This window comes from Budorcas taxicolor, chromosome 1 (assembly GCF_023091745.1).
Source record: "Budorcas taxicolor isolate Tak-1 chromosome 1, Takin1.1, whole genome shotgun sequence".
Classification (NCBI taxonomy): Eukaryota; Metazoa; Chordata; class Mammalia; order Artiodactyla; family Bovidae; genus Budorcas; species Budorcas taxicolor.
The window spans coordinates 212,337,902-212,355,026 of NC_068910.1; the positions used below are offsets into that span (position 1 = coordinate 212,337,902).

Here is a 17,125-nt window from a genome sequence, read left to right on the forward strand (position 1 = left end):
CTCCTTTGGGGTTTCTCCTGCACTAGTTTCTTCATTCAAACTGCTCTAAATCTTCAGACCATTTCGACTCACCACCGTCTGGTTTTGCTCTGGGGAAACCCCCTCTCCATCCCCGCAGACCACCGCTTGGCTCATGTATGGCTCAGAGGTGGCATCAACAACAGTGCGCACACCACGGGGAGGGGTACGCTCAGGATGCGGTGTGTTTCTAAACCTTCAGAAACAGACTGCCCCTCCTAAGAAGGGAAAACTGGGGACCGAAGCCTCTTTCCCTACAAATCACAGTGCCGGAGCTTAGAAGCCAGTTCTTGCTAGCTTCTCTGCCTGTGGACCGGCCTCCACAGCGCGCGCCGCCGGTGACTTGCGGTCGGTTCCGCACTCCACCCAAGCGCCTGGAGCGCCCCTGCCCTCAGCTATGTCATCCAACACCCACATGACGCTGGTCACTGGGGCCCACAAGGGCATCGCCTTCAAAGGTAAGGATCTGGGAATATGCGCTCTAGCCAGAGGGAACTTTGCGTTTCTTTGGCTCAGAATCCTGGGCCCCTTTTCCTGGTAGTTCCGCAGCCTCTTTCTGATTGAACTTTAGGCAGCTGGGTTATTTTTTTAATACAATCTTACATAAACCACAAGATGGCAAAATGATCCAGAGGTCCCAAATCTTCACCCGCGGTGCAGCCTCCCCCAGTGGTGCCATCTTATTACAAAACTATAAGGCATTATCAAACTGGGAAATTCACACTGGCATAATATACCAATTTTACTATTGTTTGTATCTTCTTATGGAATACCACCACATGAGTACTATTTATTCACGCCACTTTCCTTTTCTCCTGAAACCTGCTGATACCATACCATTTCATATTCAAGCAGAGGTGACTATGAAAACAAACTTCTTTGGCTCCAGAGTTGTGTGCGCAGAGCTCCTGCCTCTAATAAAGCCCCAAAGTGAGTCTGATTGGAGCCCAGACTGCAGTGCTTCTGGCAAGATCTAGGTCCACCTGGCTCTGGTCTCATCTACAGCCCCCCCTGCCACTCCTGCTCAGCCTTACTGGCCTCCACCGTGTCTCCACCCAGCCGGGTGTCCTGCACCCTGAGGTCCCTCAACACACTGCCCAGGTCCTTGGTGCTGTCTGTCCACCTGCTTTTTGCACATCTGGCTCTTTCTTCTCTTTCCCATCTGAGCTCAGAGGTTTCCATCTCAAGTGGCCCTTGACTTGCTCTGTGCCCGTCACAGGGGGAGTTCCCTCAGGAGTCCTTCCCAGACCTTCCCTCTCCCCTGTCCCCCTCTTACGGAGGCTAGTGGAGCCTGCACCACCACCAGTTCATTAGCACACCACTCCCCCACCCCCCACCACTATCTGTCCACTGCCTAGAAAATTCCCAGAGTTCCAGGCACACATTCTGTCTTCTTACCTCCCTGTCCTCTGCAGATTTCCCCTCCCTCCCCTGATTTCCTCCATCTAAAACACATATTTCCAAAGACTCATCCTTTCCCTGAGTCATCTTGGCCACGGATACTCTCATCCACCCACCAGGCACCAGGAGGTCACCTTGCCTGCCCGCTTATTGTCATTTAGCAGGTCTCAAGAGTTGTCTGAGTTTCTTTCCAGCCTTCTCCCCCCACCCAGCTCTACAAACAGGCCTTCAGCTGTCATTTCTAGACAACTGTAAACCCTTCTAAGGGAACCCCTGCCCGTCCTGAGTCTCTTGCTTTCTGAGCAAGCTCACTGCCCCTCCCAAAAATCCTGAAGTGAAGTCCAAGCCCTTAGCATGGCTAGTAGAGATCCCCATAATCCGATAACTGCCTTTCAGTGTGCTCAGTGTTCTGAACAAAACAAACTCATATTCCTTTGGGTTAAACTACAGCAATGTTTACACTGAAGTAAGGAGCCAGGTGGGTTCCTGGGCTTCCTGGTGGCTCAGAGGTTAAAGCCTCTGCCTGCTTCTCCCTGCAACGCGGGAGACCTGGGTTCAATTCCTGGGTCGGTAAGATCCCCTGGAGAAGGAAATGGCAACCCACTCCAGTATTCTTGCCTGGACAATCCCATGGACAGAGAAGCCTGGTGGGCTGCAGTCCACAGGGTCCCAAAGAGTCCCAAAGGACTGAGCTCACTTTCACTTCCAAGGGGCCAGGAGGGGAACCACACCCATTAAACAGACCCTTTTAGAAAGATTAAGAGTTGGCCTAGGGATCAGTAGACATGTTTACAAGTTACACTCAGCTTCTGCCCTGTTTCCCTGTCAGGTCCTCCTGGAAAGTTCTACCACTTCTAAGACTTGGCCCACTAGAGCTCAGAAGTCCACTCCTTAGCCTGTCACGTGACTCTCCAGCCACCCCAGCACTTGAGGGCAGCCGTGGAGTTCCCTGTGTCAGCTGCACGCTGTCCCTGTCTGCCTCTCGGACCTCGTGCTGATGACTCCTGCGTGACTACTCTTCTTACTTAACTGGGCTGTTCCTTGCTGTGTTCCACAAGGAGGAATGAATACTCTCTGGATTTGCTAAGGCGGCCTCTGTTTAACACTTTGTCTTGCCTCACTAGAGCTTAGAGTACATGGAGATTTAAGTACAGAGTATATTCTCAGGTGAGTGCAAGGTTTACTTGCCTTTTGACAGGGGAGAAGTCTTCTGTTTTGTTGGGAAAAGCTATAGTAGATCATCTTATCACGACTTAATCCAGGGTATGATTCTGCTTGAGGAGTCTACAGTCTCACTGAGCTTGGGGGCGGGGGTGGGGTGCCAGGAGAGGGCTCCAGGTGACTGGCTTCAATCCCTGGGGACCTGGTCAGTGGGCGGGGCTGGCATGGAATACATTGGGAAGAGGAAGCAGGCACTTTCGGGAGTTTATTATCTGGAGAGACCTTTGGCTCTCAGGGTCAAGCTTCCTAGGTTGGTATTTTCACCATTGAGGTAGACTAGCTAATACCGAATAAAAAAGAGACTGTCCTTTGAGTATCGATTATACCCAACATAGAAGTTAATAGCTTTTCTTGCTACTGTGAGATGGAAGACATGCGAAAAAGTAACAAGGCACAGCATAAATTGGGCTTCCCAGCTGGCACTTGTGTAAAGAACCAGCAGGACACATAAAAGACATGGATTTGATCCCTGGGACAGGAAGATCCCCTGGAGAAGGGCATGGCAACTCACTCCAGTATTCTTGCCTGGAGAATCCCATGGACAAAGGAGCCTGGCAGGCTATAGTCCATAGGGTCACACAGAGTTGGACATTACTGAAGCGACTTAACACACACATGCACAGCATAAATTGCTCCACCGATTGATCTTGATCCAAGTTAATTCAGGCTCTTTTGAAGGGCTAACGCTAACTTTTTGTGGTCTGTTCTGAACCATAAGGGACTCTCATCCTTAACTTTCTCTAGCCACCTTACTGATGCAAATGATTTAGTCAAAGCTACCAGTCTCTTCCTAATTGCTTTTTAGCACAGCTTTCACAGTCTTTGTTTTTCCACTCAAACAAGGAAGAAAATGAGCATTGGACAAAAAGTACAGTAGTACAGTATTAGACTATGAAGCCATTTATGTACATTTTAAGTGAATATAAAAATAATATCATGAAGTGTTCAGAAATAAAAGTAATGGTTTAGGTTTCATCACCCTCCCACCCCTCTTCCTAATCTTCTCCTCCCTTTCCTCATGAAGAGACCCAGTTTTTGATATCATAGCTGTGTTCTTCAGTCTCTCAGTCCTGTGTGACTCTTTGTGACTCCATGAACTGCAGCACGTCAGCCTTCTCTGTCCTTCACCATCTCCCGGAGTCTGCTGAAACTCATGTCCATTGAGTCCGTGATGTCATCCAACCATCTCACTTTCTGTCGTCCCCTTCTGATATCATAGTGGTCCCTGCTTTTTTTAATTCTGAGCTGTCAGCCATTAGCCAAGCTGTAACAGGACAATGTTCAACATCTAAGTTACTTCTAGTTTTTGGAAATTATTAACAGAGCCGCTATAAACATCTGTGCATGGGTTTTCATGTAACAATAAAATTTCTTTAATCTAAGGTAGATATCCTAAATGTCCATTTTTTCAACTCCGTTTGTTAAAAGGACTTTTTAAAATAAAATTGACCACAAAATGATGGGCAATTGATCATTTACAGAGGTGTGCCTCTCTCGATTGTGTACCACGTCAAGATTATTCTAGCATCATAATAATTCTTGAATATTTCTCTTTTCCAAAAGTATTTTGGCTATTCTAGTTCTTTTGCAATTGCACATAACTTTTCAAATGTTAGTCTGGATGTACACAAAAAAATCGTCCTGAGATTTTGATTGAAATTGCATTAAATCATACAGCAATATGAGAACAACTGACATTTTACCTGAGTCTGTCAACTCATGAATGCACCGTGTCCCTCCATTTAGGTCTTTCTTTTGAGCACCAACATGTCCTCCTCCAGGGGATCTTCCCCACTCATGGGTCGAACCCGAGACTCTAATGTCTCCTGCTTTGGCAGGCGGGGTCTTTGCCACTAGAGCCACCTGGGAAGCCCCCACACTCTGATTCAAAGAAATCACATATTTTTGGAGGAACTTTGGACCTCTTGGTTTCTATGTCCTATCTTTTCCCCTTTCTTGTGCTAAATCTCTAAGCCACAGGTCTGAAGGTGGGGGCAGGCATGGTGACACTTCTGAAAGGTTGCTGCTGCGAGCCATGTGTTATGCCTGGATTCGTGACCTCCCCAGGAGAGGATTTCAATTCAGGTCAGAGATGAGGCTTGACACATGGAGCTTCTTATGTAGCAAAGTCTTATGAAACTATAATAGAGATAGTGCAAGCTTCTGACATAGACTCAGAAGGGGACAGAAAGAGTGCTCTCTTGCTAGTTTTTCGCAAGGTGTTTTGTCGCTTAGCAAGCTATTAATCAGATAGGAGAGACGCCTCAAGGCTGCAGGAGTTTCACCAGGCCCCTAACACACAGTATGCACTTTTGAGATAGCGTGGCAAGAGGTGCGTCATCCACCCACCCACCACCGCCTCCCCCCACCGGCAACAGGCGGCACCATTGGAAGAAAGGCAAATTCCAAAGCAAATACATACTTTTATTAACACAGCTTAAGAAAAACATTTCCATAAGAAAAACACCTTGGTTACCGCAAGGCACAACCACCTGTCCTCAGCACAGAATTGGAAGATGCCTCTTTTAATTTTCTGTAGAGAAGGAAAAAAACGTCTGCCTCTTGCAGTTTGTTTCCTCTTACCACTTGGGGACTTCTGGCCTTTCTACCTGTTCAGATCAGTCTCTCAGTCATGTCCGACTCTGCCACCCCATGGAGTGCAGCACGCCAGGTCTCCCTGTCCATCACCAACTCCCAGAGTATACTCAAACTCACATCCATTAAGTTAGTGATGCCATCCAACCATCTCATCCTCTGGTGTTCCCTTCTCCTCCTGCCCGCAATCTTTCCCAGCATCAGGGTCTTTTCTAATGAGTCAGTTCGTCGCATCAAGTGGCCAAAGTATTGGAGTTTCAGGTTCAACATCAGTCCTACCAATAGGATGGACTGGTTGGATCTCCTTGCAGTCCAAGGGACTCTCAAGAGTCTTCTCCAGCACCACAGTTCAAAAGCATCAATTCTTCTGCGCTCAGCTTTCTTTATAGTCCAACTCTCAGATCCATACATGACTATCAGAAAAACCATAACCTTGACTAGACGGACCTTTGTTGGCAAAGTAATGTCTCTGCTTTTGAATATTCTGTCTAGGTTGGTCATAACTTTTCTTCCAAAGAGTAAGCGTCTTTTAGTTTCATGGCTGCAGTCACCATCTGTAGTGATTTTGGAGCCCAAGAAAATAAAGTCTGCCAGTGTTTTCTCAGTGGGGCTTTCCTCATAGCTCACTTGGTATATCATCTGCCTGCAATGCAGGAGACCTGGGTTCAATTCCTGCGTCAAGATCCCCTGGAGAAGGAAATGGCAACCCACTCCAGTATTCTTGCCTGGAGAATCCCATGGAAAGAAGAACCTGACAGGCTACAGTCCATGGGATCCCAAGAGTCTGACACGACTTAGTGACTAAACCACCACTGTTTCCACTGTTTCTCCATCTATTTGCCATGAAGTGATGGGACCGGATGCCATGATCTTAATTTTCTGAATGTTGAGCTTTAAGCCAACTTTTTCACTCTCCTCTTTCACTTTCAAGAGGCTCTTTCTTCTTCACTTTCTGCCATAAGGGTGGTGTCATCTGCATATCTGAGGTTATTGATATTTCTCCTGACATCCTTGATTCCAGTTGTTCTTCATCCAGCCCAGGATTTCTTATGATATACTCTGCATAGAAATTAAATACAAAGGGTAACAATATATAGTCTTGATATACTCCTTTTCCTATTTAGAACCAGTCTGTTTTTCCATGTCCAGTTCTAACTGCTGCTTCCTGACCTGCATACAGATTTCTCAAGAGGCAGGTCAGGTGGTCTGGTATTCCCATCTCTTTCAGAATTTTCCAGTTTATTGTGATCCACACAGTCAAAGGCTTCGGCATAGTCAATAAAGCAGAAATAGATTTTTTCTGAAACTCTTGTTTTTTGATGATCCAGCGGATGTTGGCAATTTGATCTCTGGTTCCTCTGCCTTTTCTAAAACCAGCTTGAACATCTGGCAGGGTTCACATACTGTTGAAGCCTGGCTTGGAGAATTTTGAGCATTTCTTTGCTAGCATGTGAGATAAGTGCAATTGTGTGGTAGTTTGAACATTTGGCATTGCCTTTCTTTGGGACTGAAATGAAAATGGACCTTTTCCAGTCCTGTGGGCACTGCTGAGTTTTCCAAATATGCTGGCATATTGAGTGCAGCACTTTCACAGCATCATCTTTCAGGATTTGAAATAGCTCCACTGGAATTCCATCACTTCCACTAGCTTCATTCCTAGTGATTATTCTTAAGGCCCACTTGACTTCACATTCCAGAATGTCTGGCTCTAGGTGAGTGATTACACCATCATGATTATCTGAGTTGTGAAGATCTTTTTTGTACGGTTCTTCTGTGTGTTCTTGCCACCTCTTCTTAATATCTTCTGCTTCTGTTAGGTCCATACCATTTCTTTCCTTTATCATTACCCTCCTACCTGTTACCCTCTCACTTTTCTTTCAATGACACTCCTGTGTTAGGAGCTGGGAGAGGGGGCTGTAGCCCCTGGTTTTCCCAGCATGTTACTTCCCTTTGCATGCTATTTCTGCCTCACAAACAAGGGCAGTCTAGGCTCCAGCATTCTCAGGATGCCCAGCATTGGTCCCACAAGTGAGGGCTGGGTTGGAGAAGGAAGTCCTAACCTCCGAGATACACTTGCCAGGAACTGAACCTCAGCAGCAGGTAGCTGAGGAACAGGATGAGAAACACTGATGTCATCCGCCTGGTGGGAAGATACCACAGCCCCTTGGCAGGGAGGGAGCCCTGCATCTCAGATGCACCATCCCAGAGTGAAGTTTCCGTTGTTATTGTCAGAAAGGAGGTAAGGAAGGAGCAGTCATGGTTGAAATAGATTATTTCTGTTCTCACCTGAGTTATTGGAGAGAGTCTGGAAAAAAAATGTTTCTTCACTTGCTGCACACATTCGGGACCATTTCCAGAGATTTTAAATAGTTCAGTTTTGAAAATAATTTTCACAAGTCATGCTGGTAATAGGTTCACAGACTTCTTCCTCTGGTCATGACTTATTTATTGAGTTTGAGTGAAATAGTTCATTCCTGTAATTTCTAAAATAATTAGATATAGCTTAATTTTTAAAAACATTAGAAGTATCATGTTGTTACTTATAATAATAAAACAGATAAAACTCATTGAGGAACCCCTTCCCAAGTACATTCCCTTCCTTCCCTAATGTCCTCTTTCAAGAGGGCAGTCCTGTCCCCAGTAGGGATTCATCCTTCTCGTGCTCGCCTTTCTGTGCACTGATCTGTGCTGTATTTTAGCCAGAACGGTGAATGTATCCAGCTCTGTCAGTGTCAGCTCTCTAAAGAAATGCAGCCCTGAACTGCAGCAGAAGTGTCAAAGTGAGACCATCACAGAGGAGGAGCTGGTGGGGCTCATGAACAAGTTTGTGGAAGACACAAAGAATGGGGTGCACAGGAAGGAGGGCGCGCTGGATAATATAAACGGAGTGACGAAAATCGGCGTCACGGTCCTGTCCGGAATTCAAGCCAGGAAACTGAGTGGGCAGAGAGGAGGAGATAAAATCCTCCTGAATGCCTGCTGCCCAGGGTGGGTGAGAACTGACACGGGTGGAGGCAGTCACAAAGCCTTAAAAGCCCCAAAAGAAGGAGCAGAGACCCCTTGGCTCTTTTGCCCTCGGATGCCGAGGGGCTCCAGTCAGTTCGTTTTCGAGAGAAAAGTTGTGTGTGCGCTCACTCACAGCTGTACCCATGGGTCTGATTATGTTCCTATCCCAGGTTTGCCAATCAGACTTTTACACCTTCGCAAATATCCCTACACGGACAAAAGAAAGAAAAAAGAATCAAAGTATCCCCATCAGGTTCCCACTGGGAGGTGGCTGCTAATTTTGTGAAGAGTTTTTGCCACCTTGTGGATGGTAGCACAGGAGGCTTCTCTGTCCATGGGATTCCGCAGGCAAGAACACTGGATGGGTAGCCACTCCCCTCTCCAGGGGCTCTTCCGAAGCCAGGGATCAAAGCCGGGTCTCCAGCACTGCAGGCAGATCTTTACCTTTTGAGCCACCAGGGAAGCCCTATGCTCCAACATAGAATAAAAAGTTTAAAGAAAAAAACAGGGCTGTGCCCTGGCTTAACTGAGAATACAGTACGCGCGGAAAGAGGTGGAGCCAGGAGTGGTGTTTAGCAACCTTACAGAACATTTGATCCCTCCTTAAGCGGGTGGAAGGCAGGGCCTCCTCCTTCTTAACTAGTCACTGCACTGGATCCTAGGACACAGTTCTTTGCCTTCTGGACTGTGACGGGTCTCCACGTCCCACGCCGCGCCACTCCGTCGGTCTCCAGCCTCGTCAGCTCTACTCCAAAGGGCCCTGCACACCGGCCATGTCGTCCTCCACCCGCGTAGCGCTGGTCACCGGGGCCAACAAGGGCCTCGGCTTTGCCATCGTGCGTGACCTGTGTCGGCGGTTCCAGGGGGACGTGGTGCTCACAGCGCGGGACGAGGCGCGGGGTCGGGCGGCTGTGCAGCAGCTGCAGGTGGAGGGCCTGAGTCCCCGTTTCCACCAGCTGGACATCACTGACCTGCAGAGCATCCGCGCCCTGCGCGACTTCCTGCGCAAGGAGTACGGGGGCCTCGACGTGCTGGTCAACAACGCGGCCATCGCCTTCGGGTGTGAGTGGGAGCTGGTGGGGATACAGCCACTGTGGGGAGAGCCAGACCGGGCGGGGCGGGGCTACCGCCTGAACCTCCGCTGTGGGATCTAGAACCCGCTCCCTAGGCTGGAGGTCACAGGGAGAGCAGTTCCTCCGAGATTACAAGCTTTTCCAGCAAGAAGGCCTTGCAATAGCTTTGATATCAGTGTAAAGGACAATGCCCGGGATTTTTGCAGTATTGATTTCATTGAACTTTGGACCAGTTTGGTAAATCTTTAACTTGCTTTGAAACCAATAAATAGTTGTAAAGAGGGGTACAGTGAGAGATTGTGTGAGCTGTCTTCATTCAGCCTCCCCTGATGATGCCATCTTACATAAATACACAGCATTATCAAACTGTAACCGGCTTCTTCCCTGGAGAAGGAAATGGCAACCCACTCCAGTATTCTTGCCTGGAAAATCCCATGGGCAGAGCCTGGAGGGCTGCAGTTCATGGGGTCGCTAGGAGTCAGACGGGACTGAGCACACATCAAACCGCAAAATTCCCACTGGCACAATACTGTTCACTAACTCCACCCACCTCTTAGACTAAAACAGATTTCACAGGAAAAAATACTGTATCAAGTAAGCATTTTTACCGTATGGCTTATATTTATTAATTCTGTTTTGTTTTGTTTTTCTGCTCTAAAAGTTAGTGATCCCACGCCAACTCCAACTAAGGCAGAAGTGACCATGAAAACAAATTTTTTGGGGACCCGGGATATATGCACAGAACTCCTGCCTCTAATGAAACCCCAAGGTGAGTCTGACTGAGTCCGAACTGCAGTGTTTCTGACAAGATCTAGGCTCACCTGCCTCTAATCCCCAGACCCTCTACGTCCCATAGGAAACTGGTAACTGGCTCTCCAGTGGGAATCGAGTCCAACATCTCAGGAAATTGGGTATTCATTATTCTCATACATACCTTCCCAAGTAATGGTTTGTGTTGCATTTTAGGCAGAGTGGTGAACATGTCTAGTGGATGGGGCTTCAAAGCTCTTGAAAGCTGCAGCCCTGAACTGCAGCAGAAATTGAGAAGTGAGACCATCGTGGAGGAGGAGCTGGTGGGGCTCATGAACAAGTTTGTGGAAGACACAAAGAACGGGGTGCACAGGAAGGAGGGCTGGCCGGATAATAATATATATGGAGTGGCGAAAATTGGCATCACAGCCCTGTCCAGAATCCAAGCCAGGAAACTGAGTGAGCAGAGAGGAGGAGACAAGATCCTCCTGAATGCCTGCTGCCCAGGGTGGGTGAGAACCGACATGGGGGGATCCAAAGCCCCCAAAAGCCTAGAAGAAGGAATAGAGACCCCCGTGTACTTGGCCCTTCTGCCCTCGGATGCCGAGGGGCCCCATGGACAGTTTATCCATGAGAAAAAAGTTGCAAAATGGCAATTCATGCCTGAGTTCTACCCATAGGCCCCACTTGCTTACCTGTCCTGATTAGACTAAGAAAACACAGTGTTCAAAATATCTCCTCATAAAAAATATCAAGCATACCTACCTCTATGTAAATTTCAAAGCCACTTTGAAATGGCTACTGTTCTGTGAGATCTTTTGTGATTTCTTATGTGATCCCAGGGAATAAAAGAAGAATGGATGACAAATAATCAATAAACATTAATAGATGAATACATGGTTCTTTATAAATGTCTATTTGTTCCAACTGATTATATGCCGAACCAGCTCAGAAGTCTAATAGACTAAAATGTAGGTCAAGGAAAGTGAGAGTACTACTTGGGGAAAGAATTATCATCAATAGGGCCAGATGGGAAATACTGTTAGTTTTCAGGTTCAAGTGGTCTCTGTGAGAACTGTTCACCTCCCCTCTTTTACCAAGAAAGTAGCCAGAGACAATATATAAGCCGACGAGCATGGCCACATTGGGTCTGCCAGCTTTAGCTGACCAGCCTCTAGGATGACATGGACCACACCATGAGGGGAAAACCTCTGCTCTGGTGCCTGTAAACACCAAACTCACTGGGAAAAAAACAATTTTACGTGTGAAATGTGAGGGGGTGCTGGTATGAAAGATAACATCCTACAAGAATCTGAGACAATGGGGAAAATTGAGAATGGATGGGTATGAGTGGGTATGAGAGATCACTGTCAAATCTCTTCAGGGTGAATGTGTCATTTTTGTGGGATGATGTTGCAGAAGGTCTGCAACATTAGCATGGTTATGCAAAATACACGCAGAAGTGGAACATATAACTAGAGTAGCATATTCATAACAGTTGAACCTAGTTGGGAGGACACATGGATATCCATTATTATGCTTTCAACTTTCTACTTAAAATCTTTCAAAATAAACATCTTGAACCAAAAAAGCCTGGCTCTGCAACTTTCCTGTGTGACCTTGAGCAAAATCCCACATCTGCTGTATCCCCTCAATTATAAAATGAGAACTGTCATAGGGTTGTGGTACTGTAAAGGTTAACTGTCTGGATATAGATGACAGTGCTGAAAATAGATGGGAAGTGCCAGGTATCTTATATCATGAGGCCCTGAAAGAGGGGCCCAGCTGCACCCAGGCCAGCTTCCTGCTTCCCTGTCACAGTCTTTGTAGACTGGGACCTGGGGACTGGAGTTGATGAGAAGAGGGACGCAGGGGATCCAAGTCTCAAGTGAAACAAGGGTGCTTTATGCAGTAAAAATATATATCTTCATACAAGGCAGCTTTAGGCAGTAAAAAAAAATTAGCAAAAACAAGGCCAAGCAAATAACAATCTTAAAAGGGCCAGAAAGCATTCCATATCCTGAGTAAGAGGGGCATAACTGAATAGACTACCTTTAAGTAAATGGTCACTGAAGGGAGTCACTGAAAGGAATCCAAGCAGGTGACTTTTCTTATGATCTCAGTCCTGAGAACTGTGTGCAGCTTTGCTCGTTCCTGTTTTCCAGGAACTGATAAGGAATAGAGTCCTTGAGGAATGGCACACAAAAGAAGAAAATAATATATTGGATCCCTTAAAGCTGAACGTCCCCTGACACTTCCCAACACCATATCCGGCTCCCCAAGGCCCCAAAGACTGTCCGCCACATCGCCTCTTCACAGAAGCTCCATGTGGTACAGATGCCCCTACTGTCATGGTTACCTGTCACTGTCCACCTCTGATTGTCAGCCCTGGTGAAGCAACAGCCCCTGAAGGCAAAGGCAGGACCCTTCCCTGAAGAGTCAGGTTGACTTCACAACTGTAGGCCTTCAACTATTGTTATTTTCCTCCTCCCCCTACACCCCACACCATATGACAGCAGAGGATCATCAATGTTTAAATCAACAGTCAGCATCACACCTGCTAGTTTGGAAATGGATAGTGGAATCACAATGATCACGCACCCTTAGTTCCAGAAAAATAAAGCCCAGGTGATAAACCAGTTGTTAACTATGACCTAAGACAAATCAAAATGTACACATTTTCAACAAACCTAGGGATATGTAACTTTTAAATACAACATTCCTGTCAACGGCCCTGAACACAGTGAAAGTTTCATAAACAGTCCTTCCATATGGGACACATTGAATTCCACAGAGTCAGGTAGCCTGCCCACACTGAAAGTCTAATCACAGGACCAAAGTCTTTAACAAGCTGAGTTTCTATCAAGAGAGCAAGCAGAGCCATGTCCTCAGAAGGAGTTGTTGTTGTTGTTCAGTTGCTCAGTTGTGTCCAGCTCTTGGCGACCCCATGGACTGCAGCCCGCCAGGCTTCCCTGCCCTTCACCATCTCCTGGAGCTTGCTCAGACTCATGTCCATTGAGTCAGTGATGCCATCCAACCATCTCAGCCTCTGTCGCCCCCTTCTCCTCTTGCCTTCAGTCTTTCCCAGGATCAGGGTCTTTTCCAATGAGTCAGTTATTTGCATCAGGTGGCCAAAGTATTGGAGCTTCAGCTTCAGCATCAGTCCTTCCAGTGAATATTCAGGGTTGATTTCCTTTAGGATGGACTGGTTTGATCTCCTTGTTGTCCAAGGGACTCTCAAGAGTCTTCTCCAACACCACAGTTCGAAGCAGTTACCCTAAGTAATTTCATTGCATCTTAGGAAGAAGCAACCATTCCAATTCTGCAGGCTTGATGGAGCCAGCACAAGATAATAACTGTACTCCTTCTTCTTTTTGGAGACCTACACATGCATGCATGTAGCACCTGTAATGATTTTTATTCCTCTGCCAGGAATCCCTAGTCCCATTCACCAAGCAGTTTTATTTGGAGGACGTTCACCACTCCACCCTGCAAACCACAGTGTATCTCAGAGGTGGGATTGAAAAAGGGTTATGTCCTGGTTTGGCTCAGGATGGTGCACCAGCAAGGGGTGCAATCAGGAGTGGTCATTAGGAACCTTCTGGAACATCTGGCCCCTCCTAGGAGGGAAGGAAAGGGGCAGGGCCTCCTTCTCAAGTAGTCACAGCACTGGACCCGGGAACACAGTCCTTGGCTTTTCTGACTGTGACAGACTCCGCGCCCCCCCGCCAATCCCATGCTATCCCACCACTGCTGGCCCCCAGCCTGGTCAGCTCTGCTTAAAAAGCCCCTCCACATCCCACGCCTGGCCATGTTCAACAGGTTCAGTTCATCACCACGTCCTATGACCATATCCCATAGATGTTCCCAGGGCTTCTGCTGACCTTGTCAAGTTTCAAGCAGGAGTAGTCTTGACAGCATATAGCTTCACCTTACAGGCATCTGGGATAAGTGAGCTAAGAGAGGATGTCACCGCCTGTGCTCAGACCCTTCAGGCACCAGTAAATCTGGACACTGACCTCCCCATTGGAGCATTTCTTTCTCTGTTGTCATCCTAGACATCATGGCTATGACAGGCCAACAGGCTGTTTCATGTACTTCTATTGTATAAGCAGTCTTAACTAATCTCATAGAAACTGGTAAATGGCCATCAAATGGAAGTTTGAGATCCAACACCCCAGAAAATTGGGTATTCATCATGTTTGTGCTCACCCTTCTAGGCAATGATCTGTATTGTGTTTTAGGCAGAGTGGTGCATGTGTCAAGCAGAGTGAGCTTTGTAGCTTTTAAAACCTGCACATCAAAAACTGCAGCAGACACTGAGGAGTGAGACCATCACGGAGGAGGAGCTGGTGGGGCTCATGAACAAGTTTGTGGAAGACACAAAGAACGGGGTGCACAGGAAGGAGGGCGGGCCCAATACCGAATATGGAGTGATGAAAATTGGAGTCACAGTCCTGTCCAGAATTCAGGCCAGGAAACCAAGTGAGCAGAGAGGAGGGGACAAGATCCTCCTGAATGCCTGCTGCCCAGGGTGGGTGAGAACTGACCTGGGGGGGACCCAAAGCCCCCAAAAGTCCAGAAGAAGGAGCAGAGACCCCCATGTACTTGGCCCTTCTGCCCTTGGATGCTAAGGGCTGTCGTGGAGAGTTTGTTTCTGAGAAAAAAGTTGTGCAGTGGTGAGCTCACTCACAGCTCCACCCATTTATATTGCTATCCCAGATTCACCAGGCAGACACTTACACTGTCACAAATATCCGTAAGCAGGCAAAAGAAAGAAAAAAGAAAAAAGTATCCCTTTCAAATTCTCACCGGGAAATGGCTGCTAATTTTGTGATGTCTTCTGTGATCTCAGGGGAGGAAAAGTGGGATGGATGATAAATAATAAACAGAAGTCAATAAATGAATAAATAGGTCTTTATAAATGTCCATTTGTGCAGATTGTTTATATGCTGAACCAGTTCAGAAGTGTGTTTTGTTTTTTTTAATATTTATTCATTTGGTGGCACCCGGTCTTAGTTGCAACGTACGCGATCTTCTTTGCCACGTGTGAGATCCTTAGCTGTGGCATATGTCCTCTTTGGTCAGGGCACGTGGGATCTAATCAAGGATCGAACCTGGGCCCCACTGCATTGGGAGTCTGGAGTCTTAGCCACTGGGCCACCAGGGGAATCCTCATCTTCCCTGGTATAATATATTACATGTAATATATCAAAAGGTAGAAAAAAGAATAAAACTCAGGTGTACAACCTTTATAGACAGGGCCGGTAGGAAATACTTTCAGCTTTTCAGGTTGAAATGGTCTCTGTGGGAACTGCTCAGATCCGCTCTTATACCATGAAAGTAGCAAGAGACAATATATAAGTCAACGACCGTGGCCAGACTGGGTCAGACTGGGCCTGCCAGCGATTCTCTCAGCTTTCCTGTTAGAAATTTTATAAGACAAACGCCTGGTAGAGTCGAGGCTCTACAGCCTTCCTGCATGACGTTGAGCCAAACGTGGCCTTCAACTATAGAATGGGGTAATAGGATAGGATAGATGCACAGATTAATTTTCTGGATATAGGTGATAGTGCTGAAAAGAAGTTGGAAGCGCCAAGTGTCCTATATCATGAGTCCCCGTAAGAGGAGCTCGGCTGCATCCGGGGCAATGACGAGAAGCTTCGTGCTGCCGAGAACCACACCCAGCTCCCCCAAGGCCCCAGGAATTGCCCAGCACACCCCCTCCCCCCACAAAGCACTCCATGCTGCATAGACGCCTCTACTGTCACGTTTGCTTGTCACTTCTCAGGTATGACTTTCAGCCCCGGGGAAGTGGAAAGTGACAGACCCTGAAAGCAAGTGTGGGACCCTTATCTGAAGAGTAAGGTCTACTTTACAATTGCTACCCCTCAACTAAGCTGTTACTTTGCTCCCTATGATTATGTTTTTCTAAACATACACCAGAGGACCATCAATGCCTAAATCAACATCACAGGATCTTAGCAGCTAGTTTTGAAGTACACACTGGAATCACAAAGATCTTTTCTTTCTTAATTCTGTAAAATAATACCTAACTATATACCCCACTTAATAACTAGGATACAGGACAATACCAGAACGAAGGCATATTTAGCAATCCTAAGGATGGGGTAACCATTAAATCATAAGTTCTGGTCAATGACTTTGCACTCAATAGAAGCTTCATAAACAAATGTCCCGCCTGGAAGCATACTGGGAATGCCACACAGTTAGGAACCCTGCCCGCTCTGAAAGTCTAATCATAGGATCATTTTTTTCTAACTCTGTCGCGAGTCTTTTAAGTGAGCAACAAGAGCTATGTCTTCAGAAGCAATTAATCTAAGTAATTTCCTTTCATCTTAGGAAATAGCAACCATTGCCATTCTGCCGTGGATAATGGTCCCAGCAGATAACAATTACTACTTCCTTCTTATCGGTTCAGGATTCTTTTTTTTCTTTCCATGCAAGAAAATGGTTTTTGCTCATCTACCAGGAATCCCTAACCACCACTCCACCCCCGACCCCGACCCTTCAATAGCAGTTTTCCTTGAAGGAAGCAAACCTCTTTGCCTTGTAAACCATTGTATTTCTCAGAGATGGTATCAAAAGAGGGCTATGTCCAGACGTGGCACACAGAGCAGCGTCAGGAATGGGGTGGACCCAGTAACTTAGAAGCCTTCTGGTACATTTGGCCTTTCCTTGCAGGGAAAGAAGGAGGTAGCAGATGGGGTCTGGAGCAATCATAACCAGGGAAAAAAACCTACTGTGGGACACAGGTGACCCAGTTCTAGGGTAGAGCCTGGGTGAGGTGCCAATAGCCATTGTTGGCCCTTATTCAAGCAGCACACCAAAGCATCCCAGAACTCCAATGGCAGTCACTCACAATACAAGAATCTCTGTGGGTCCCAACTGCCCTGCTCTGTGGCTCCATAAAAGTGCAGGGGGTCAGGCGGAAGGTCTAGTGTCAGGGATGACCTGTGAGGGACAAAGTGAACTTACACCCAAGGCTGAGTCTGAGCAGAGTGAAGGAAACATCGCAGGCGCCTGCACCGGCAGCACAT

General features: G+C 47.0%; 1 protein-coding gene and 1 pseudogene across 1 annotated transcript; both read left to right on the forward strand.

Moving 5' to 3' along the window:
* Positions 1-797: 797 nt before the first annotated feature.
* Positions 798-8,394, forward strand: LOC128053329 (carbonyl reductase [NADPH] 1-like; annotated as a pseudogene).
* Positions 8,395-8,914: 520 nt separating this feature from the next.
* Positions 8,915-10,897, forward strand: LOC128047390 (carbonyl reductase [NADPH] 1-like). The gene is made up of 3 exons (XM_052639574.1): positions 8,915-9,303; positions 9,976-10,083; positions 10,281-10,897. Exons 1-3 carry the CDS (start codon positions 9,015-9,017, stop codon positions 10,742-10,744), a joined length of 861 nt encoding a protein of 286 aa, XP_052495534.1. The 5' UTR covers positions 8,915-9,014; the 3' UTR covers positions 10,745-10,897.
* Positions 10,898-17,125: the final 6,228 nt, after the last annotated feature.

What these genes read in the sequence shown, in the direction of transcription:
- LOC128047390 (XM_052639574.1), top strand. Translation starts at nt 9,015, where the DNA reads ATGTCGTCCTCCACCCGCGTAGCGCTGGTCACCGGGGCCAACAAGGGC. An exon ending in CGCGGCCATCGCCTTCGGGT is followed by an intron (nt 9,304 to 9,975) that starts GTGAGTGGGAGC and finishes CTGCTCTAAAAG; the next exon opens with TTAGTGATCCCACGCCAACT. An exon ending in GCCTCTAATGAAACCCCAAG is followed by an intron (nt 10,084 to 10,280) that starts GTGAGTCTGACT and finishes GTTGCATTTTAG; the next exon opens with GCAGAGTGGTGAACATGTCT.